At 37.9% G+C, this 24,969-nt stretch overlaps 1 protein-coding gene across 1 annotated transcript in view; it reads left to right on the top strand.

Moving 5' to 3' along the window:
- The first annotated feature begins 5,839 nt into the window (after positions 1-5,839).
- Positions 5,840-24,969, top strand: part of LOC124167270 (myosin heavy chain, striated muscle-like) — a 54,775-nt gene continuing 35,645 nt past the window's right edge. Inside the window, exons 1-3 of the mRNA XM_046545179.1 lie at positions 5,840-6,023; positions 11,690-11,874; positions 11,969-12,264. Coding sequence (XP_046401135.1) covers positions 11,721-11,874; positions 11,969-12,264 — 450 coding nt within the window. The 5' untranslated portion in view covers positions 5,840-6,023; positions 11,690-11,720. The remainder of the gene's footprint in view (positions 6,024-11,689; positions 11,875-11,968; positions 12,265-24,969) is intronic.

Here is a 24,969-nt window from a genome sequence, read left to right as displayed (position 1 = left end):
TCTGGATCACAGGCTCACCATAAAGCATCACGCCCGCCGCAAAGCAGCCATCGTGGGAGTATGGAGGCATCAGTTATCATCAATTCTTGGCAACGTGAATCTCCCGCAACACAGAAGAGTGAATCTTCATAAGGCCATAATCCGGCCCATCATTTCATGCGCTGCACCAACATGGATTGGTGTAGCAAGAAAATCTGCTCAGCATATCCTGGAAGTAGCAGAGAGAAAATCGCTTTGGGTTACCCTTTGTCTCGGATGGACACCGCATAACGATGCCTATAGCCGTTAGCGCGGATGGAGCCGTTAGGGGAGACTCTTCGTTCCCAGACACAGAAATTTTTCCAGGAAGTCGCGGAATCAACGTGCTGCTACCGATAGCGGAATTCCCTCTCCGGCCCTGGGACAAATACAGAAGTCCCTGCGCCGGAACTGACAACTATGTCCTCGCGACAATGTCCTCCGCACCCGGAAAGGGCGTAGCAGGTTAAGATTGTGAAAAGTGCCCCCGATATTTTGAAAAATAAACATTTAAATCGCATCAAAAATTATGTGTTTTCCCATAGTTTCAGGCATCAATAATAGCAATTAATACATTTTAAAAATTGAAACACGATTTTTAGTGTTTTAATCATATCTCCAGTTTTCATTTTTGGAAAAAGATTTCTTGATTTTAAAATGTATATACTAATACGCTCTACCAAGTGTTGCCATGAGACGAGTCGCGTTTTTCGCACCCGGGAATCGTCTTAAGTCCCGTCTCGCTACACCCAAAATAAATTTAGCACCATAAAAATCTGTTTCCTTTTCGTACTCAGTCGTTGAATCGGTGCCTCGAAATTGGAATGCCATTGATATAAACTTTAAATATATATTGATCAGGACACCAATCACGTCAATGCTTGTAAAATTATTGATTTTATTGATAATCAATGTACAAACTCGTAGCATAAAACGACAAATTTCTAAAAAGGAAATTTAGACACAAATTTACTCCAGAGAAATCCACAGAAGGCATAAGAAAAAACGTAAAAATAATGTTAACCCCTCAAGCGCAGCGGGCATTTAATTAAATCCCATACCAGCGGCCGGATGAGATTTAAACGACTTCGTCTTTTTGGGATGCTATCATTCAATAGTTTATAATTTTCATGACACACATTTTCGTTGAATTTTTTTGTAAACATGTATAATATAATACTGCTACTACATAACTATGTATAATATAATACGCTACTGCATAATATTTTTCAAGCAATTTTAATAAATATTTTTTCTTTTATGTATCTCGTTCTCCAAACTAATGAATATATTTAAAGTTTTCAAATATTTAAATTTATTGAAAAATCTGCGAGATCTCTAACATACCATGCATTTTCTTATAATTACATGATGTATTTGAGTGATTTGGTGTTAAAAACTCCATAACCAATTAGATATTTTCGTTTTGCCTACTTGAAAATTCATAACTTCGCCCATTTCTTTGACTTTGTTCTATTATTACCGAATCATTTCGTATAGGTACTTAGTTCTGTCGTTTCAAACGTCAATATGGAAATATTTAAATGACTGTGCCTGTTTAATTCTGCTTTGTATGACACGATTGGAAGCAATTCATGCACAAGCTCACTGCCCATTGTTCACACCAGTACACGCTGTTTTTTCTTCTTTTCCCATGGTTGGCACTCTTCCTTTGGGGGTTTCCTCCCCAACAGTAGGAATTCTCCACAGGAAATGTCTTTCGGTGAGTCTTGGGACTAAATTGTCTAAGAAGTGACGGCCATGTCCGAACTGTCCGTATGGAGTTATTTAAATAATACTACCTCAACTAGCCGCACGCGAAGTGATAATTGGCCCAATTTTTTATTCGTGTTTTCTCTGTGAATAACATGACTTTAGGACTGCGGAATACAATAGTCTCCTAAATAACTTCGTACTCCACTTATTATTGTGTTTTCTTTTCATTAGGTACGAATACAATGACAGGTCCTTGAGATCCACCCTACCAATGAATATATTATAAACTTACACACAAACAGACCTTCGAGCCTCTTTTTTGCCTTTCAACATTATTCCCATTTCGTAGGATCCCCAATTATAAATAAAAATAACCACAAACAGGAAGTACACCCGATGAGAAATTTAACACACTGATAGGAAGAACAACACACAGCATGAATGACTCTAGTGGACTGAAGCGCGTGATTTCGAAGCTCCATCAAGAGACGAGAAAATATCTCGAAGGGGTCCCTGTATACGCAGACTGTTTAGAAGGAATCTTATATTCGTTGATTACTGTCCACAAAAGAAGAAAAAAAGGCCTAGAGGTGATGACACAAATGGAGAAGAGTGAAGCTTAGAAGGAAGATATCGTATCTCAAGCTAAATTAGCTGATCCTTCTTGACGTCTCACGAGCAGAATGGCAAGCGGTTTTCAAGATAGTGCAGTTGAAGAAAGACGTTTATTTTTAAGACTAAATTTATTCACTCACTGGTTTAAAACGGAATATCATCGAAACATTTTTTTTAATCTGAAGGCATAAAATCGTTATTAATATTTGGATATATACTGGAGAGAAAAAAATTTCTTCAAAAATCAGATTAATTAGTTTTCTTTAAAATACAATATCTGTCGGAGAAAAAATATTAAATACAGAAGTTCAGGAACCGTACTGGGTACGTATGACGGCGGCATACGAAATTTAAGGCGCGCATACTGGGTACGCATGACGGCGTTGAGAGGTGAAAGAAACTTGGCCGCAAATCGAGGGAAATATGGGTTCAAATCCCGGTCAGGGCGAATGACTTTTTTCTCTCATAAATTTCGCACAAATCTGCAAATAGATTTTTTCTAGAGGTTTCTGGTCCCTTTTAGAATGGACTGCATGCTGCTGAAATAAGATTTCCCTACGCTAACTGGTGTTTCTGGAGAATATATGATGAATGGAGTTAGAGTGAATGGCTGATGAATAAATGCCAATCAGATGATCCAGTATGGACTTTTTGATAAAATGAACTTTTGGCTGGCAAAATACGTCAAAAGAGAGTCAATTGTATTTATCCTTTCTAATCGTAACATCCTCAACACAATTTAGTGACATTATGCTAAATATCCTCACAAACCTCGGAAGATAAATCATGCAGGAAGAGGTACATAGATATTTCTATAATCGTCCGTCTTTCTGCCGAGGTAATATGCTCTGCGCAATTCGAAATGGGCCATCATTTTCCTTTAGCAAGCAAACTATGAGAAGCATTGCAAGTGCCGCTGAGCGATACTTTACACATTTGCGGGTATTATCCAAGATATTTTTGTCGTAGGAGTAAGCACTGAAAATTTCCACTTTGGAAAATAGTTCAAGTTTTGCCGGATGAATTTTCCAGGGTTATTATCGCAGGAAACAAGGAAAAGTAGTCAGCCATTAACACTCCCTAACATGACTCCAGAAATCACGCTCATGCATTCAGAAATCGATCTTTCGGCAAAAATTCTTTTTTTATAGTTAGATAATTCATCTAGAAGTTATTATTGAATTATATTTAAAATTTAATACTTAATAATACCGTAAAGTTAAAAATACTTCTCTTAATAGAAGGATATAGTTTTAGGCATAAAGCGATACCAAATACCAATTAAGGACATAATCTGTATTTCGAGACTTTCAAGGGTCTCGTGGATGTGGTATCGCCTCGTCTCGTCAAAAAGTGGTCTCGTCTCGAGTCTCGTCTCGAATTCTACCCAACGGTCTCGTCTCGAGTCTCGCGCTAACACTATTCCTGTCCTCCCTCTCCCCGGATTGCTGGGTCCCGGCCCTGGTGTGTTGTATCCTCGAAGGGCTCCCCTTGAGCCCTCATTCTCTCTCAATGTCACGCCAACTATAACTTATAGGAGAAGTATCAAAAGCTTTAGGGGAGGTGACGGAGTCAGGGAGGGGGAGGTAGGGGAGGGTTTTCGTGGATCTCACGCGGTCGAACTTGCCCACGCCGGTACAGCCATATATTTTGCATACTGTATGAAAGATCTATGGGTAAAACCACATTCTGACTCAGTTATCTTGGAAAGTCGGGAGCTCTCGTGATCCGTGTGATAAATCTTTATTTTTATGAAGTGAAAATGAAGCACCATTGTAGTGTTTCGGGGTGTGGTGTCCATATTTCGGATGGGAGGTGCTGTACTGCCTTTTGCTTCGTATGCCAGAGTTAAAGGTAGTTGTCTGATTGCTATTCAGTGCTCACGCGCCTATCAATGCATTGCATTCACAACTGTCCTTTGCTGATTGTTTTGAAGTGCCTCCTACTGTCAGCTGATTTAATTGTCTTGCATGGCTATGCTGTGGTGTACTGCTTTTTGCTTCATATGCCAGTGTTGAGCTAGCTGTTTGATTGCTATTCAGTGCTCATGCGCCTATGAATGCATTGCATTCACAACTGTCCTTTGCTCAATTTGTTCGAGTTAGCAATATTTCTCCCTATATCTCGGATTGTCAGTTTGTTTGACTACCTTAGTAGATTGCAATTTTTACTAAAATTGCTTCTAACATTAGACGTTGAAATGATGATATATTGTTTTTCGGTTCACTTTTTCATACTTTTTTCAAATTTAATTAATGTTGCCTTGTTTTGTAAATGCATTACTTTTTTATATTTTAAATTAATAATTGTTATTTAAATTTTTAATTACTATTAGTTTTTATTTTAAAGAAACAAAAAGATTAGTATTTCAGGATATGCGAGTATTACTATTACTGTATGCACCGGGGACATATTTGAATATCCAGTTTTGCCGCTCATTGCTAGTGCTGTCATCATACGGCAGTTACCTACACTTTTTCGGGCTGTCCTCTATGAAAATCATCATTACTACTTACTACGCTAAGGATAAAGGGGGGGAGGTAGATCACAGCGGCAGTTCACAGTCCCTGGCCCAGTCCTCTCTCATTGTATTTATTTCTCTATTACCCATTCTAATTATTATTAAATAAGCTAGCTAACTCTTGCCCATTCTCAAGACGTGCTCCCATTTCTTCCTGAAATTAGGGGTTTTGGGGAATCTGTGTAGAAATATAGCTTTTCCCCTATGAAAAAATTGTATAAACTTGTTTCAAAAGTTTATACAATTTATACAATTGCCATGGCAATGTATAAGATTGTATAAAATTTTGAAACAGGTTTATACAATTTTTTCATAGGGGTTGTCTCACACTGGTGGGTGAAATTATAAACGCAGCACATTTTGTTGCTCATGAACTTCTCCTTCTCTGCTTTTCATCATAATGATATAGATATTCGGCTAAACTGGCAGAGTGCTGGCTGGCTGGTTTCACACGAACAAACGTACTAACGCGTTAGATTGGTTAACGGATCACCTCTACTCGGCCATGACACATTTAGTGCTGCCACCTGGATTTCCTTCCAGATGCAAATGGTTGCAGAATCGTGCTGGCTGGGAATACATTAATTTCTAAGCTTTCGTTCGTACAACTAATACATTCAATTAATTTGAAAGTGATATTTGCGTCTTTCCCGCTAATTTGTCAACGACAGCTAGTGCTGACCATTCCCAAATTACTGCTTTGTTTAAAAGGGCAGTACTGTTTTCCGTTCTGTTTTGCAGCAACAGCAGCAACAATACTGCCGGTGAATTTCGGAACGCGCCCCTAGTGGGCAGCAATTAATTAATTATGGACCAGTACTTTGTTTTTGCTTCGTTCTAGCATGAATATCACTTCGTTCCTCAGTAACGTCGAAATCAATTGATTTGGAACGTTGAAGGTAGCGAAACAAAACATACGTAATAATTTGGGCATTGTCATGAACAAGAAAAGTAGAAGTGTCCAAGAAATTGCACACTTCTCCAGGAACTACAGCGTAGCGTCCCTCCTACAACGACCGACGACGACTATGTTGCGTTTTTTTTCGCGCTCTCACGTTGTTAATGCCCAACGTTGGTGAGGATATTGGTTATTGAAACAGGGTATTGATTTCGATGGTACTACATAGCAACCATCAAGAATTCTGGACACAGGGTGAGGCAAACTTTTTTCCCTAAATTCGTACTACTAAACAGGAGTTCATGAAAATAATACGAGTCCCAGTATTTTATTTTAGCGGTGTTTTGTATGGTGATAAAAGAGATTTCACTTAGGATTAATTTTCCGGAAACATATGATACAATGGACGTTCGAAAATGTATTTCATAGAATTTTTCCAATTGGAAATCAGTCTTTCAACGCAATTACTATCTACATTTACCAGTCGTTTTGATACATTTCTGCTTTCTGGGCGTTGTGTATTAATTTCCGGTTTATTATTTTTTTATTTTAAGGCAGTTACACTCAATGCAGGACTAATTAAATTGAGAAAAAATATCCATCGTTCTATCGTTTTGATAGCTTGCCTGATTGTAATCTGGTAAAAAATACATAAAATTACATCCATACATAATGTACCTACCCGATTTAATCCTAGGTATTTAAAAACTTATACAGGAGTGCAGGAAATCGTATTTAATTGCGATGTCACAAATCTTAATCCTTGGTATCTGATGAGGAGTTTTTCCCTATCCTTATTCTATGTGAAACATTTCTAACCTGTTGCGCGAAAGGTCGGTAAAATAATCCAATTGGACCATGAAAGGCCACTATATACTGACCATAATGTTAACCATTATGCCATTTCATAATAATCACAATCGTTTCCCCGGATTCAAACCATGCACCGAATTTTTACTACGAAAATGAAAAAGTTGCATCCCTAGAGACAGACAGCTGTACCCATATTTTAAGTGACCACTAACATTAATTTTGAGGTAGTACCGACTCCGCAAACACTATTGTTTATAATTTAAGTAGGTAACAGATACTGGCAAAATCACTTGTTTATCGAATTAGCTTTAGATTACACAATAGCAGAGTGGAACTATAATTAAATTCGTCGGCTTGAATATTAAGTCTGCATTAAGCATTTTTAATGAAGCCAACCCGCTACACTACAGAAACACGAAAGAGAAAAAAAAATACGTTTAGAAGCTGCTAATATAATTTACTTTTGAAATGCTGATATGAGTACGCAAAGATAATGTAATAAAACTTTGGTAGCAATTCTGATATGGACACTTTGAAAAAAATAACTAATGCCAATATAAACATTAATAATAATTGATAAAAATAATGCTTTTAGCAAAGACTCGGCTTTAAATTGAGACAAAATTAATTTCTATTCGACAACTAGAGAGGGAGCATAAAGGTAGCAATTATGATTTATTTTATTATGATTTTAATGAAATTATTATGATTTTGATGAAATGTTTAAGTTTATCATTATTTTATTATCATTCTGTCTAGTTAAAATACCCATAAATCAAAAAAAAATCAAGAAGAAAACTATGACATTTTCTTAAATTAATTGAGTGATAGAGCTGGAATAACCTTTCATTTAAAAGAGTAATGCCACCTGTATAAAAATAGTAATAAATTGGATATAATTTCCCCAAGTAATAATCCTCAGGAATTAAATTTCTGTTGACCCTTTTATGAAAGCGTGGCGGTATTCTTAACAATTTGATAATCTGCAGATTCCGGTTAGTGGTTATTTGGGGCAGATCATGAAGAACAGCAGGACAGCATGCCGCTTTATTGGACAATGAATCGGCGACATTGGCTCTATGCTCACGACAAAATTCAATTTTTTTCATATCAGGATACCATTATTTAACACTCCTATAATTTAGTCTTCTTTTTCATAGGGGTACCTATTCTTGCCTTGTTCTTGGAGCTCTTATTTTTTAAATCATCCAGTAGAGATTCTGGATTTCCGGAACTATGAACCTTATTGAAGCTAGTGTCATTTTTAAGAGGAGACGATTATGGCAGTACTAGCCTGTACGTTATAGTCTAAGAGATATGGGGCTTAAGGATGAAGAATGTGGTCAACAATTGCCAGTTTTAGCTCATTCTCCGCCACTCAGACACGCCACCTACTGCCCATGCGTGATTGAACCCAGGATAATGAGATAGAAGTGGCGACACCCATGGTGAGGGTTTACGAGTGGGTATGAGCCAATTTCTAGGGCTTACTGGTCAATCAGAAGAGACTCAGAGGAGAGAAGTTGAGATGAACAACTTTGCTTACCAAGAGCTTTTTGCTTGTAACACCTTGCACAAAATTCTCATTAACAGACTCATGTGGTCTATTTCCTCTCCCTCTTTCCACCATACAATAGAGCTACTACCATTGGCAGATTACAATGTTTTTTTGCACCTTTCTCTTTTTCCCATCCCCATCTTAATAGTTAACTCATGCACAGAAGTCATTTTTCTCTTCACTGGCAACTAGTCTTTTGAGAACTTACAGTCTAAAGCCAGTGCCACTGGTGTGATTCTTTCGTGGGATTTATCTTGTGCTCCAAGATCTAAGTTAACCTTGAATAAGAGATAGTGTGTCAGTGCCAAGAGTACAACGACACTCCTTATCTTGAGTAATATGCCATGTGAGGACTTATAACAGGCTGAAAAAAATTGACATACTCGACCAAATTAAAAATTATCAAACTCATTCCAGTCATCACAGTTTGGCTGAAATAACTGGGTGCTGAAAGTGACAATAGCTCAGTTATTGCAGCAACAGGATAAATTAAATGAGAGAAGAATGGAGCCAAATTTGGAAAGCAAGCTGCTTCCCTGAAATACAAATGTCAAGGTGAAGATACAGAGGCCGAGGATGGTTTAAATCTATGGTTTTCCAATAGAGTGAACACTTGGTTAGCATCAGCGGTCTAATTCTAACAAAGAAGTTGGAGGAACTGGCTTTGAAACTTGGTCATAACCGTTTTAGGGTAACAGATGGTTAAATATCTTGATGGAAGACCTGAAACAAAATAAAATTCAAGAGAGCTCCTGGAGAAAAAAATAACATATGTTCTGAGTGCAGTGGAGTGAAAATTGAACTAACTGCACAGGTTATCACAGAATTTTTGTGCAGATGACATTAACAATACCGATTAAATGGGACTGTAATACCGAGAAACAATAAATGACTCTCTTTGTCACAGTTATGTAGGACTACATTACTCAAAAAAAAGTGATGGATTGCATCACTGTTTTGTGCTGTTCAAATTTTTGAGGGACTGATAAAATAAAAACTCTTCTGGTAATTGGGATAAGTACTTAGCCTTGATGCTTTAAATGATTAAGAATAAACAGGTTACCTTATTAAAAGGAATGAATGGATGACAGCAAACCTCTTTATACAATGGTTGACCACTTGGATACTTGATAATGGTAAAGTGCATCCTGACTGCTCAAGTTAAAATATTAAGTTGCAATTTATGCCCCCAAACACAACATCTTTGGTGCAACCAATTGATATGGGGATTATTGAAAAAATTGGAGAACTCTACGGTGGGAAATTAGTAGATAATATTTTAGAAATTTTTAATTTTAATATTTTAACAATGAAGTAAGTCCAAAGGTTAACATTCAGCAGGAGATAATGTTTCTGGTTGAAATCTGGCAAGAAGTCACCAGTCAAACAATTCATTATTGATTTTTTCATTGCCATTTGAAACATTTCAACACAAATTCCAGAAGAACCTGAAAGTGAATTCAACTTGAAACTGCATCAATTAATAAGCCATGAAGAGATTGATAACACTGGCTGCAATTTGGACTGCTATGGCAACAATGAGAACTGTGAACATAATGTTGTTGAATCCATATTATCCTCGCAACAAAGTGAAGCTGAAGGTGCAGATAGTGATGGATATATGAGTTCATACCTGAGCATAGCCATGTGACAGGATCTCAGGATGCAAGGAAGTTCATTGAGGGGTTCCAAGTCTTCCTTATGCAAGAAGGCCCAGTGTCATCATCAGATGTCTGTACATTTTTTCGATGGATGAGGATAAAGTTACAAAAAAAACAGTACATTAGAAAAATTCCTTAGACAAGGAGATACAATTTGAACAGCAAGTATTCATCTGTTTAAAAGTGGATGAAATATTTAGGGTTCACGCATTCTTGACTAATAAACCATGAATTTTTCTTTAATATAGGACTTAGTAAAAGGTCATCCAGCATCGCCAGAGGCTGTGAAAAATATTTTCAACTAAGTCTAATAGAATTCTTGAAAACTGTCAATAAATAAACTATTCTCACTGATTTATTAATCTAATATTTAGTTCAGTAAATGTTTTTTGCATAATAAACATTTAGTCTCCATCTCCCTCATTTCAACATCTGTTCATGCATATATACAGGATATTTTGCCTAATTGGGGAAGTTGATTAATTGCGGCAAAGTCCCAACATGTCCCAATTATCCCGGATCTACCGTGCTTTGACAATGACCTTCAAAAAGTAACAACATGAGTCAGAAGAACTAATTTTTAAGGGGAGCATTACAGAGTGAATTATTCTCAAATTCCTAAAATGTAGTCCCATTTAGTTAATTTTGAAACATCTAAATACCTATAATTATAATTTTATGACTTTATTTAATGATAGTGCTTTTTGATAGTTTTTAGTTTGAATTGACCTAAAAGTACAAACAATTATATCTAAAGTTACCATAAGGTTGGCTCCACGTGCATGCTTGTCTCCCTCATCATCACCGGTCAACAATCCTAACATTCGTTTGCCACAGCTCTCCACTCAATTCTCCTATCAGCTAATCTTTTCACGCCTACATGTTTCTTCTCTTTCACATCTTTATTTACCTGTTCCATAAATTTTGTTCAAGGTCTTTTTCCGTTCTTGCCATCTACGTGTCCCTCAATGACTGTCTTCATCACTCCATCATGTCTCAAGATTTGATTTGATTTATTTCTTTTACCTGGCCCAGATGAGATTTATCCGGCCCCCTCTTCCTCTGGACCAGGGCAAGATGTGGCCTACAAGGTTGTTCCCTCTTCTCATTAAGGTTCACATAAGGCTTCTCTTCTCTCCTTCTCTTCTTAAGACTCCCTCATTACTGACTCAGTTGATCCATTTGTTTCTCATCATTTTTCTGTAGCACCATATTTCAAAGGCCTACATTCTTCCTGTCTCTGCTGCTGTCATTGTCCATGCCTCACTATAGGAGCATATTCCAAATGCAGGTTCTTATAAATTGTTTCTTTCCTTCCATACTTAAGTTTCCTCTTGTAAGCAGGTCTCTCTTTAGGAAGAATTCTCTCTTCGCTTGGGCTATTCTGCTGATGATTTCTTTCTTGATTCTCCTGTTGCTAATTATCCTGCTTCCCAAATAACAGATTTTTTTGTCACCCTATTCCACATATAATTAACCATAGACTTAACTAAGAATACACGTATGAATCCTTCCTTACTCTTATTAACCTTCACAAATGTTTTGACGTAATCCCATCTTTACCTCTGTAAAGTGATTCTGTTACAGCACTCCTCAATGAAGTGAAAATGATGCATTTGATTGGAGGCTAAACTAATCCCTTCATGGGGAACTAATGAATGTGTAATTTCGGTTCGTTTCAAACACACTGCACCCCTTTAATCCCATTTAAAAACTATGAATGGAAAACCAGAAATGGCATGGCAATGCCTGGCCTATGATGGCCAAACCTTAATCCGCAATGGTGCATCAAATTCATCCCTACCCTATTCCAATGTGAAAAATTTTAAACCTGTTGCATGAAGGGGAAGTAAAATTTGTTTAAACATTATAGCGTGCTTCATTTACAGTATAGGGACACAATTGATCCAAATTACTAAGATGGATGAGTTGGACACTGAAAATGAAAACACCCCTGATGAGAGTGGTGAAATGCAGGATTCCATGGAAGTTGAGCCCCCAGCCACAGAAGAAGAGCCACCAACAATCACTGACATTAATGACAAAGATAATGAATCAGTTGATGGAGTGGAAGGTACAAATAGTTTCTTTTTCATATGTTCCCCATTTTGCTTTTGTCAGGAGTTGGATATGTGATTAAAGAATAAACAATTAAATTTTCACCATAGAAGATGAAAATGAAAGTTCTAAGCATCAAGATGATGCACCAAGTGCAGAACAGGAAGAGACTTCCATCAAAGGAATAGACGAGAGAAGGGAAAGCTCGCGATCCACGGTGGAAAGGACAGAGAGCCAGAGGGAAGACTGCATGGAGAAGCTACGCCTCAGGAGAGCACCATCAACAACTAGTGATGTTATTTTTGCCAGGCCATCAGTAATGAATAAACTAAATGAGACTTACCAGCAACTGTTTGAGACCAAGTCTCAAGTAGATGAGCTCAAGAAGTCCATTGAGAAATATAAGGTATGCGCAAACAATTCTCAACACTTATCACTTATAATTTGATGGTAATTTACATTTCAGAGTTTTTCTAGGGAAATTGCTGTTCATGAAATAGAATAGTGACCAAAAGCTGAGGCTATCATTGAAATCCCATTAGTGCAAAAAATATCATATTATATGGATTCTTTAGAGTAAATAGAAACCTAAAAATCCAAACACCCATCCTTGGTGAATCTTGACGGTCATGAAAATAAAATCTTCATCCAAATTAAGTCCAGTAAACGTGGGTTACTTTGGCCCTTGGGTCCTTCTTTGGCCCAAACTGAGCAAAAAATACATTGTACTCAGGTTACCTTAAGAAAACAGTTTTTTTGACTGATTCAAGCAGTTTCCAGTGGGCTGCAGTATCAAGCTTTTAGTGATGCATTCCAAGCATTTGATTCTTCACCCCTTGGATCAGAAACAGTGGGTTTCTTTTCTTTCGGTAACCACATGTGTTTCTGTGCTCTTAAACTTTTGTTTATGAAAAATGCTCTACATCTCCTATAAGTCTGGTGAGTGACTATTTATGAGCAAAATTTAATAGCTAAGACATTGGTATAGTTGAACTTTAAATTACTGATAAGGTTTAATTTCATGACAGCAACAGGTCTCCTAACTTAAAAATTAAGACCTACTTTGGCCCAGATTTTATTTCGGGACAAGGTAGGTTATACTTTTGCAAAACTTGTTTTATGTGTAGCTTAAACCGCCTCTAAAATGTTTTTTTCAATAAAACATATTGATTTCCTCTTCAATCCAAGTCTTTCTGTGGCCATAGCTATTCTTAAAATGCTTTTAAGCAGATTATCACCTTGGGCCAAAGTAACCCATCTCAAGGGTGACATTGGCCCCAGTAAAAATATTTTTTTTTTTTTTTTTTAAAAAGGAGTTTATGACTATTCAGATACTGTGCTAAAGACAGTCTATAGGGGTTCTAATGTTAATAAAGGCCTGAAAAAGTTAATGGACAAAATAAGAAAAGAATCTAAAAAAAAGGTTAGTAAGTGGACAAAAGTAGCCCATGTTTCTGGATCGTACCAAACTACTGCATGACGAACAATGATAATGGAATCTGCAAATTTCCACATAATGGAAATTTCAGGGTGGGTGCAGGTACTTTATCAATCTCATCAGCAGGCCAATTATCCCTGGAATGCCATGGAAATGAAGTGACCCAGGGTGTAGGAAGATCTCATGATAATAATCAATAATATAAGCTGTTAGGCCATGACAACTAGGAAGCAACATTAGATGCTTATGGCTGAAAACAAATCTTCAACTGCCCTCCAATCTTTAGAATTCGTTCCTCATCAATAAATGAGCTCAAATTTCTTAACTGACTGGGCATTTATTCTTATCTTAATTCATCTAATTCCTTTTCAAACTCAATTCATGGCACTAAAATTATCAAATGCACCTCAGCCTGTGCCAATTCTTCAGTGGTGAGGTAATCATGTTTCTCATACAGGTGCTAAGTTATGAATGAATTGCATCCAATATGCGGTTATCCTTTTCATCCGTGATAATGAGGAAAACATCAACTGCCAAGACAGCATATTTTGCCATCATGCCGTATCAAGATTGATTGTACAAGCTTCCTCTTCAAAGGCATCACACTCTGATTGGCTGTCCTCAGCCAACACCCTCGATGGTTCATTCAACCATAATGCAGGCAACCTGTGTCCTTGAAAAACTGGCGAGGAAGAGCTTCTATGTCACTAGGGTTTGAGTTTGATGGAGCATCCCAGAATTTGTTAGGAGGTACTTCCTCTCAAATCATCGCCACTTTATTAACAAATTGACTTCCAGCAAGTAGTAACTTTAACCACTGAAGTGCAACCATTAAGTATCACTCCATATGACAACATCTTAAATTACACCGTGATGATATTTCTTGCATAATCAATGAAGTTAGGAGCTAAAACCATGCCTAATAATTCTAATTGAGTCAGTGAAATCCACTTGATAATGGCCACCTTTGACTTAGCTATCAGTAGAGATCCATCAAATTCGTGTGATGCGATATAGTGAAATAACACGAAATACAGTGAAATCGGTAAGTAAAACAAAATTTTGCCTTTTTCTCAAATTTTACGTGAAGTAGGGAAGAAATCACTTGTGTAAAGAGTAACAATCGATTAAAGCCTAAGCCTTCATTGTTTAGCGCTGCTGAAGTTAATTCCCATCCATGTTGCTATTCATCTGAAATTATGTGTTTTTCTTGCTACCGTGGTTTTGCCGTCACTTCATCAATGTGTATAATTTTCCTGTTATGGTGCTTTATGATGTTATTTCTCCTAATATAGAATCGCCAAGAATAAAAACATTATTCCTATACATAAATGCATTCATGAATACTTTAAAACAATGGAGTCATATAATAATATATTTCTTTAACGGATTGATAGAAAACCTTTTATATAGTTGTACATTGATTAAAAGAACTTAAAGTAAAAAAGATGCTGCAAGGGTATAATGGAGAGCTTCAAAATAAAAATATCATAGGAGTAGTAACGAATGAACAGGACAAATTTTAAATAAGAATAAAGAAACCTGTGACATTATAAAAAAAGGCAAACGGTCATGAAACATTAATCCTCACATATCTTTTGAAGGTACTTGAAGTAGAAGCAAAAAAGTCTATGTCACTTGAGATTTCATTAGCATCTCTCATTGCACAGTACAGTGGCCTGTAGAAAGAGTAATTATTTGGCAGACAGGGAACATTAAACAAAGTGCAAAATCTTGTATTCATCTAAGGTACCCTTATAGAGAGAAATGATAGTAAGTTTGAGCATTTTATGAAATTGTTCAGAACATAATATAAGAATATAACACCAAATTGTTTTCTTCTAAATTGAAGAATTTTCAGGTTTAGGTAATTAATTACACTCATAATCTCCTTTCTATCTTGAGATAGAAAACTTGATTGATGCAATTCTTAAAAATTTCTGCTGGACCCTTCCACGGATGATTCATATTTCCCATAGAAAGGATTCCACACTATTGAACAGTACTATAAGATTGATCTGACAAGAGACACATTTAATAAATAACCTTAGACAGTGGATGTTTTTAGATTCCTTACATGCACGACAAATGAAGACCAACATTCTATATGCCTTGGATGTTATGTTTGAAACATGTAAATCATAACACTATCTTGAATCAAAAATTACCCCAAGATCTTTAAAAAGTAATGGACGCAAGGTAGGAGGTTCCCACGACATGAATATTCATATAAAAAAGATGGATTACCTCTGCCGTAGGTCATTACAAAACACTCATTATAGTTAACCCTTTCCTTCCTAAACCGCCTGAGACCGGCCGTAAACATTTCCCCGTCATGCACGAAGTTTAAATACCCATTTGCCCCACTGGCAGACCTATTTTTCTCCGCGCGATGAGGAACTGACGCAGGTTACTTCAATTAACTTACAATAACTTGAAATATATTTGAGTGTTTTATTTTAAAATTTGTATACGTTTTAAGAATATATTAATTTATTGAAAGAAGTTGGCCTTACCTTGTATTGAATTTAATTCCCTCCTTCAACTCCATTTTTTTGGTGATATTGATGATAACATCCTAATTTGCAAAGAGGTAAATCGCATCCGATGCATTTCCATGACGTTTCTATGCTCCGACCAGCAGGAGTTTTTCTTTTCTTCGAGCTGCAATAGGCACACACTTTTTTTCTCCCCACGATCTTTACAAGAGAGTGTTGCTGTCTCTATGAAAATGTGCCCATCGGAAGGATTCTTTTACGTCCTACTACTTCACGCGAGGAGAATTTCCCTATCATCTGCCTGTAAAGTGCTAAACGAAAATTCTTCTGTGTTACTCCATGCCTAGTATTTGAGGGTGAATTGGTTTCTTTGTACAAAATAAAACTGTTCACTATAGCTGTGTTTACGACGAATGCAAATAAATATTTCCACCACTTTTTTGTTTTCCTTCCTAAGCCATAGTAGCACCTTCTTTGATTGGCTCTGTCAACACCACCCATGTATTTGGTGTACAACGCAACTGAATTTGGACATGATACCATAGTTTGTTTGTTCCCTTTTCCTGTTTTTCTTTGTACATAGGCTTCGTTATTGGGATCACAATTGGTTTGAAGGATACAAATATCCTGATTATCATGCCAAACCATTGCAGTAACTTTTCTGCTCTGTAAATTTCTATTCTCTCCTCTTTGGAGTCTAAGTTTTTTTTGGATATTTAAATTCCGCAGGCCATTCTTTACGAGATGATCTTGTAGTAGCGCATGTGTATGTGTTATTCATAAGTAGTAATTTCATGAGTGACACACTCGAAAAAAAGCTATCAAAGAACACATGATGATTTTTCCCTAAATAGTTTTTCATTAAATTCATTACAACTTGCGTCCCAAGAAATATTTCACGATTTCTTTTATCTTTTTTCCCTAAGTACACATTTCCCTGCAGAACGTAGCCATGGGAGCTTGCTAAAACCCAAACTTTAAATCCCCACTCCGTTGGTTTTCCTTGGATGTATTGTTTAAGGTAATGACGTCCTTTAAAAGCAACTATTGCCTCGTCAACACTTAATTCCCTACCTGGTTTATACTTTTGATGAAAATAATAATAATATTTAATTTCCTGTTGGCTATACAAGTATAACATAGGATTTAGTCAAAAAAAGGAAGAAAAGTATATACAAAAGTTACATAGAAATTACAATAAATGATAAGCAGTTAAATACATACATAATTATATTAATTTGTCATTAAGATACTCATCAATGCTATAATAGCATTTCTTAAGTAGCAGTTCTTTTAGCTTATTTTTAAAAGTATTATCACTCACTGCACATTTTATTGCATTTGGAACTTTATTATAAACCATAGAGGCTGAGTGGTGAGGACCTTTTCTGCTTACATTTAAAGGCTGATTATTCAGATGGACATTGTCTTTACCACGTGTCCCGTGGTTATGGATTGACGAGTTTGGCATAAACAGGTGCCTATTGTTTTTCACAAAAGTACAGCAATTCAAGATATAAATACAGGGGAGAGTAAGTATTTTAAGTTCTTTGAATAGGGGTCTTCCTGGGGTCCTAATTGAGACCCTTAGCATACTCTTGATATCTTAAAAGTTTCTTTCAAAGTTTCATCTTAAAAGTTTCCATTACATCAAGAACCGGACTAATTTTATGCAATACATCAAAGCCCTCCTCTCCCTGTTTTTTTTCCTGAGTTATATCACTAATATGGAAATATTTTGAAATTTTTGTGTATCTTCCAAAGGTCATACAGTCACGAACAATTGAGCAGTCAATATCTTGGCTATGCCAGTAATCCCTGCTTTCAGGCAAATCGAATATTCCCATGTATACAAGCACTCCAATGTATGCCACCATTTCATCGCACGTAACATCTACCCAGTCTTCGTCAGCCTTTCCTGAGGAATGTTGAAGATGTTCTGCATATTTGTTTGTGTTCTTGACAATATTGTAAAAAAAATCTTCGCCCCTAGCATATATTTTAGGAAGGAAAATTCATTGTCACCTATCGCCAAATTATGAATAGGCCCTCTCTCTCTTCTTTGAACTCGGACGGTTCTTCAAAAATCAGGGTGTCCCTCCAAGAGTCATGCACCTGAATAGGTATCACCTTTTAAATAATTCGTGCTTGGGGTAACGTCATCCTCCAGTTCTACTTCACTTGATCTGTCACTATCACTGTATCCTTCTTCTCCATTCAAACAATCTGAATCTGAATCACTCGAAAATTCACTTCTGTTCACTTCTTCTGCGATAACATCCTCACTTAAAGAAGCTATGGTCAGGACTGAGGGGCATTAGGTCTTTTCATTTGAGCTGAGCTTCGCCTCCTCGCCATATGAGATAGGAAAAGTGTGAGAGTGCGTGTGACCACCCACAAACAGAACTGAGGGGGATTAATTTTCTTTTCATTTGAGCTGAGCTTTGCCTCCCTGCCATGTGAGACAGGAAAAGCGTAAGCTTGTGTGTGACCACACAGAAAGAAATATCGCCATTAGATGTGACAGTCACTCTAAATAACACATTGGGCAGGCCTAAGGTTTTCGTATCACATCATTTCAAAACTGGCCCTCATAAAAATCCCTTTGTAATGGCTTAAGAATCTTCTATCCTTACTTCCCAGTTAATATACCACGCTGGAACAAAGCACCTTATTGTCTTGGGATTTTAGCTTATGGTGACGACGTTCTGCTTCTTCTTAATGAAACGAGAGATAGGAAGGATGCTTGTGCTAGCAAAGATAAACACTCTCAAGATAAAACAGATGCCTATGAAGCTCAAAAGGCTGCCCCAAACAGAGCAGGCCAGGCCAGGCGGATTCGGCCGGTTTATGAAGGAGCGACTAAAAATGGTAGCGGCCGGGTTAGGACGGAGCGGAGAGTGAGGCATTTAAACTTCAATAGGGGGAGGGTTAAGGGACATAAAGTCTTTCACACACCATTGGGAGACATTTGTGAGGTATTCCTGAAGTTCTACAGCATCATTTTCAGTCCTCACTTGGTGAAATAATTTGAAACCATCTGCATATAAAAAGTACTTAATGGGAGTCAGCACTTCACCGAAGTCATATATAAAAAGTGAAAAGAGCAAAGGACCAAGATGGGAGCCCTGTGGAACACCACTGGGTACACCAAAAGATAGTGAGGTAGTTCCCAGGACTTTAACACTGAGCCTCCTATTGGAAAGATAGCTTTCAAGCCAGTTAATAATAACAACATCTACGGAGGTGCTGAAAGTTTGGCCTTCATTTTGTCATTACCCTGGATGTTTGTGGGCCTGGCTGTAAGAAATCCACAAGAAAAGACTAAAAAGATTACTTATAAGCGCCTCCCTTATATCTTCCTTTCACCTTATCTCACAACTACTTATAACGTGCTGGCTGGGTTAAAACTAGTAAATGCTTTGAACATTATGAGAAATTATTGCTCATGTTTATACCGTAGCTACCCACCACTCAGTTTAAAAACACCATCATCATTGGTCGTGTTCTGCATTTGGACTATTTTTTCATCATGGTTACATCTTTAAATATCAAACGAAGGAAAGAATTTTAAAATGCCGAAACCTAGTGTTACCATTCATACTAGGTCGAGTGAATTTAGCTCAGAAGGATTTTATGTGAAAGGCTGAAAGTATTACTGTGCAAATTTTGCGATAAACAACTTATACACATTTGAAAGATGTGAGGTACATTTTTAAATCACATTGTTAGCGATACACATAAACGTGCGAAAGACAGGGGCCGCGAAAAATGACTGCTATTATGTGAACAGACGGTGACTCAGTCAAAGAAAGCAAAGGAGGAGAAAGAAGAGTTGTTGCTAGTGAAGCATTAGTGTCAAGGAGGTTGTGCAACCTCCTTGATTAGTGTAGAGAAACAAGACAGTCCAAAAATTTGGGAGTGTCTCCAAGTATATCCATGAAGGGTAGTGAGTATTTGCCATCTGCCAAGCGTATTCACGGAGACTAATCCCAATTATGAGGAAAAAGAAGCAGGAAGAGCTTAAATATTGTGTTATTGGTCTATATGTTAATACAATGAAATTAAGAACAAATTTCAGTACCATTTGGTAAATTTTTGCTCCAGTCTGTATCCTAACAAAGACATTTATTAAAGTGAAGTGTTCATGGTGCCTCTTTTCTTACTCACGCTATGATATTAAAAATTCAACCATTGATATACTCTGAACCAATATAACCTGAACCATTTCCTTCATCTGGTTTTATTAGAAATTTTGTAACTTTTATTAAATGCTATGTGTAATGCTTAATAAAAGTACATGTAAGCATTCAAGAAACATGAAACAAAAAATAATAAAATGCCTAGAAATGTGCAAAAATTGTAACATCATTATAACACCGCCAAGATTTTCTGTATCACCAAAATCACATAATTTTATAACGAAGATCAGCATAACATAAAACCACTTTCACGGACCTCTAGCTATCAGAAAAAAGGTAGCAACTGTCTGATCAGAAATCACACTTTGTACCACAGCACATTGCCTCTCTGAACTATCTTCAAAGGCATGCAACTGAAATCAATTGGAAAGGACAGTTGGTTGATTTCCGGGTCCAATTTCAAGCAGCAAAGTAATTCAAATTTGAAAATGAGTGGCAACTCATTCCAGAACTGCTTCCACTAGACTTCATCTAGGGGAGAATTATCACAACTAAGTTCACAGTCCCAAAGGTACTGAATGAGCCACTTCACATAAAACATGACAAGTCTAACGAAACCAAGCACTTGAAAGAAGCGAGCAAGCCACCGACAATATGCTTCTCTTTGTCACATCACCAAAGCCAACATTTAACCTGTATGAAAATTTATCCCTCCTACGATTCCAATACCCATACTAGGCTCAAGATTTCTGCAGCACGTTGGTTTTCATACTGAAAGGTGGAACCTCCAGCTTTAGAATGCCAAATTCTAAGGGTACATATGCTGTGATTTCAAACTCTCCCATGTACTCAAAACCTCAAAGTGATACCTAATTTTCCTGAGCACACAGGGACAAAACAAACAAAAGTGCCTCCACTCTTATAATAAATAGGAGGAACAAAAATTTCTGCAGAATTATTAGAACAGCTTCTCAAAAAGGATACTTTGCTTCCACCATGCCAGTACTACATATATAAGCTGGTTTCAAAAAGTGCATTAGACACAAAGTTAGGGAAGTCTTCGGACACTAATTTCCTCACTTTTAAATATTTCAAAACTTATGGAGAATAAATCACTGAGTCCAACTATTAGCCCGTTTTGGCGATAGACAAGGATAAATATAGCATTCAAGGTTATATTGACGAAGTTTAAAATTTATCTAAAGAATTTTATGGTTTTGTGATGAGTGAGAATGATCAACAAATATTGAGAATGTGCAACATGCGTGCCACCCAAAATGTCTGCCTGGGGTGGCAGGCGCTCACTCTTGGGGCCATATCTCGGGATGCACCCCTCACAATTGGAAAATAATTTAGACGCAGCATGTAAAATGTCAAATGTATCTTTGGTTACCATAGAAAATTTGTTGAAAAATACCAGTGCCTTCTTATCGCCATTCATATTCAAAAAACAGCCAAAGATGCCGAAATTTCTCAACTTTGAGTGCGATGCGGCATGTCTTCCCGTTATTCAATTTCAATAATATTACACAGGATATGATTTTACACCAATTGACATAAAATGAGGGGGTGTCCTAAAAAAATCGAAAAATAAGGACCACCCTTATGATGCACTCCCGCAAACCACCTGATACTACTACGCCCCTGAGACTGAGAACACTCCACCCCTTACCCACACCCCTACTCTTCGTTGCCATGTGATTGGGCACATCCAGTCGACGGGACGGTAGAAGTTTTTCAATCGCTCTCCATGGGCATACCCAGCAAGGGGCAGGGGGTAAGGTTGCCAGGTAAGAAAGTGAAATGCCCACGGTACTTGTAAAAAAAAATTGCTTCCATGAAGAAAGAGCCGGGAGAGACGACAACCTTGAAGGACCCAAAGAAACAATCTCTTTTTTGGTGATTCGAAGAAAGGGTTTGTTTTGGTGTTTCAGGCTTGTTTCTTTGCTTCGTATGCATGTGATAACGTTGTAAGACTAGGCGAGGTTGTGAGGTGTATTTTGGGGCCAGTGATTGGCTGTAAACCGTGCTGGCGCAGGGTTCTCTGCCCCTCCTTTTGGGCTATCATCGGACAACTGTTGCCAGCCGGACTGCAGAGTTTTTTGGATAGCGATTGCAGAGACATAAATATTTTACTTAATGTACAAAATCTTCAGTTCCTGGAAAAAATACCGTATAAGCGCGTGTAAGAGGCGCACCTTTTTTCCTAGAAATTGCAGCCGAAAATGAGGGTGCGCCTCTTACACAAACTTCTTATCTTCCCCCCTCCCCTTCGCCGGTCGCAAGTCTAAGGGGAACTGAGTGGCCTTGGTTTTCAGTGTGAGTCAGTCATCTGTAATCCTCGGTCAAAAACAAGCGGCAGGCAGGGGAATTTCTCCCTTAGTGACGTATTTTCAAAATGCTCCTGTTTGCTTTTCTTGTAAGCATCGCGCCGTTACGTCGGTACCCCAGAGGTGAACATGGAAGATCGCGCAGGGTTTTTCGCTCCGGAGGGCGCGCTAAATTTACTGCCACGATTGGGCATCTCGCGGCATTTATACTGCATATAGTTAGTAATCGGTTATCAAAAGTAGAGAAACGCGTATTTTTGAAGGACATACCTAGTTAATAGTCAATATCTGTCTTGCCGAGTAATTTCCATTACGCTGAGGACCTGATTTTCCAAAAATCATCTTCAGACGCTAATATGAGGATTATTGCAACTGAAAATTATATTGGTGTCAAAACCTGCGCTTTAAAAAATTCGAACGAGTGTGTTCATTGTTGGACTAAATTGTGGATGGAAGAAATCAGAAATACTTATAAGTGAAGAGCGCGGAAGGAGAGGTCCAGGGGAAGGAGCGCGATCCCTCCGTCTTCGAAGCAAGCAACGAAATACGGAGGGGAAGGAGCGCGCTCCCTCCCCTCCGTATTTCAAGCTACGAGGCTATGAGCGAAGGAGCACGGGAAGAACACGTCCGATCTCGCATGTGACGTCGTTGCCTTCAAAGCGAAGGGGCGAAGGCGCAGCAATGTGATATACGCAGTTTGCGTTGCCTAAAGTTTCCAGTCCGTCTCGTCTTGTTTGAATGCGCTTATGCTACGCTTGTTTCTTCCAAAACTGTCCTGTTTGGACTATTTTGAATATTAGTAGCCTTGTTTTAACCATAAATCTTTGTGTCAAACAATTAAAGCTTAAAAAACTTAAATTCTGTCAGATATGCGTCGCGTTAGATCTCTTTCTTTTTTTGAACGCCGTGCGTGTCATACAATTATTGAAATCTACCGAGATATCTTCGGGCTCCGTAGATGACTCACCTACCATTTGGCCTCCAGAAACTGGCAGATTGATCAAGGTCAGTTGGTGAGACGGGATAGGGATGAAACACGTTTCCATTGTTCCCCTGTAACTTGATGTTTTCCTATTTTCCTGTGGGGTCTCGGAAAGGAAAAAAAAACGGCAGAGGCATTGGCTGATGGAGGACCGAGTGTGGTTCCGTTAAATCTACGACGTGGTTATTATCCTACGGCGCTGATATTGCCCCGATTGTTGTCCAAGCTCTTGGGAAGGTTCATGCTATGTGCTTGTCGTGTTTTGCCTTAAAATTTTCCACGGCTGCAATTCTATTGCAATACTCCTGCGAGAGCATTTAAACAAAATTGTTCGTGAATAGGACAAGCATCGTAGAGCAACGGTGTATGCGAAGAGAGGATCGGAACTCTTTCTACTCCCTCTTATGCCGCTATTATCGCTAATTAATATTGAAAGAGAAAAGTTCGATAACTGTCGAAATTCCAGGCGAACGTCTGCAACACCGCGCGATAGTATAAATAAAATGCCGCAATTTTTTTTTCTTCATAGCTCCGATGCTCAAAATAGGGGTGCGCCTCTTACACACGCTTATACGGTAACCCCGAGTGGTTTACATACCTACGATAAAAGCACAACATGGGAATATATTAGCGAGGACGCAATTGCTGCGTTGCAAAATTCAGGGCAGAATATTATTTTTGACATAGGAGTGTGAATATAGGCACTTTTAATTATTGCCAAAAGATTCAAAGGACCTAGAGAAGGAAAGAGCACTTTTTAATTGTGCTGGCATAGTACATTGCCTTTGACAGTGATCCACATCTAAGTTAAACCATTCATTTAAACAAATTTACGGGATTGCACAGAAGGCTTACATACACTTGCTGATATGATGTGAAACTTTGAACAATACAGAATTTTGGAGAGTATGATGATTCACTATGATTGGTCACTAGGCAGAGGATTTCTTCACAGTAATTCTGCTTTTACCAATTTCTTTACAGTTACTCGGTGGTGCTGAGTCCTTTCTCGCTAGACCTAAGGTTAATTGTTACTTTACCATCTTGGTAATAATTGTGATTTTCTTACATCGCAATAGCTGACAACAGTGGTGCAGCGAGATGGGGGGTTTCGGGTAAGCAAGAGATGCAGGAGCCCTCCTTTAGAAAATTTTTAAAAATAATGGTTCAAAATGGCAAGTTTTACGGCCTTCTGAGGAATATTTGATTAATCCTAACACTATTCTATATATAAGTAATACTGATCCAAATAATAAAATGGATTAAACTTGAAAATTTCTCTGAGCTCTGGGGGGAGGTTTTATCCCCCAAAACCCCCCCTCGCTGCGCCGCTGTTCCTATGCAAGGTGAAACATCAAAATATACATTGCCGGATAGCATGCAGCAACGGGTAATGTTGTTCTAGCTTTCGATAAGTCGAAAGTCAATGTAAGGGTGCCAATCTAATTACGACAATGTTGCACTTTCAACTTCCATACCTCACACGGGAGAAGGTGGAGGGGGTTTCACTACAGTGTAAGTTTCTGTGCTCAAGACAGAGCCTATGAGTGACGAAGCAAGGCAAAGAGAATGGGGGGAGCTAACTCCCTCTCCTGCTGTCATCTTCCTCCCATTCCCCTCCCACTGATAACTGGGCCTAACAAAAGCAGAACACAGAATGGGAGTGCACAGAGCGTACTCAAGGCTGTAAATCACATAAATGCTTGGACATAACTGGGTTT

The sequence above is a fragment of the Ischnura elegans genome, chromosome 10 (assembly GCF_921293095.1).
Source record: "Ischnura elegans chromosome 10, ioIscEleg1.1, whole genome shotgun sequence".
NCBI lineage: Eukaryota > Metazoa > Arthropoda > Insecta > Odonata > Coenagrionidae > Ischnura > Ischnura elegans.
The sequence above is the reverse complement of the archived record's forward strand: the minus strand, read 5'-3'. Positions and strand labels throughout refer to the sequence as shown.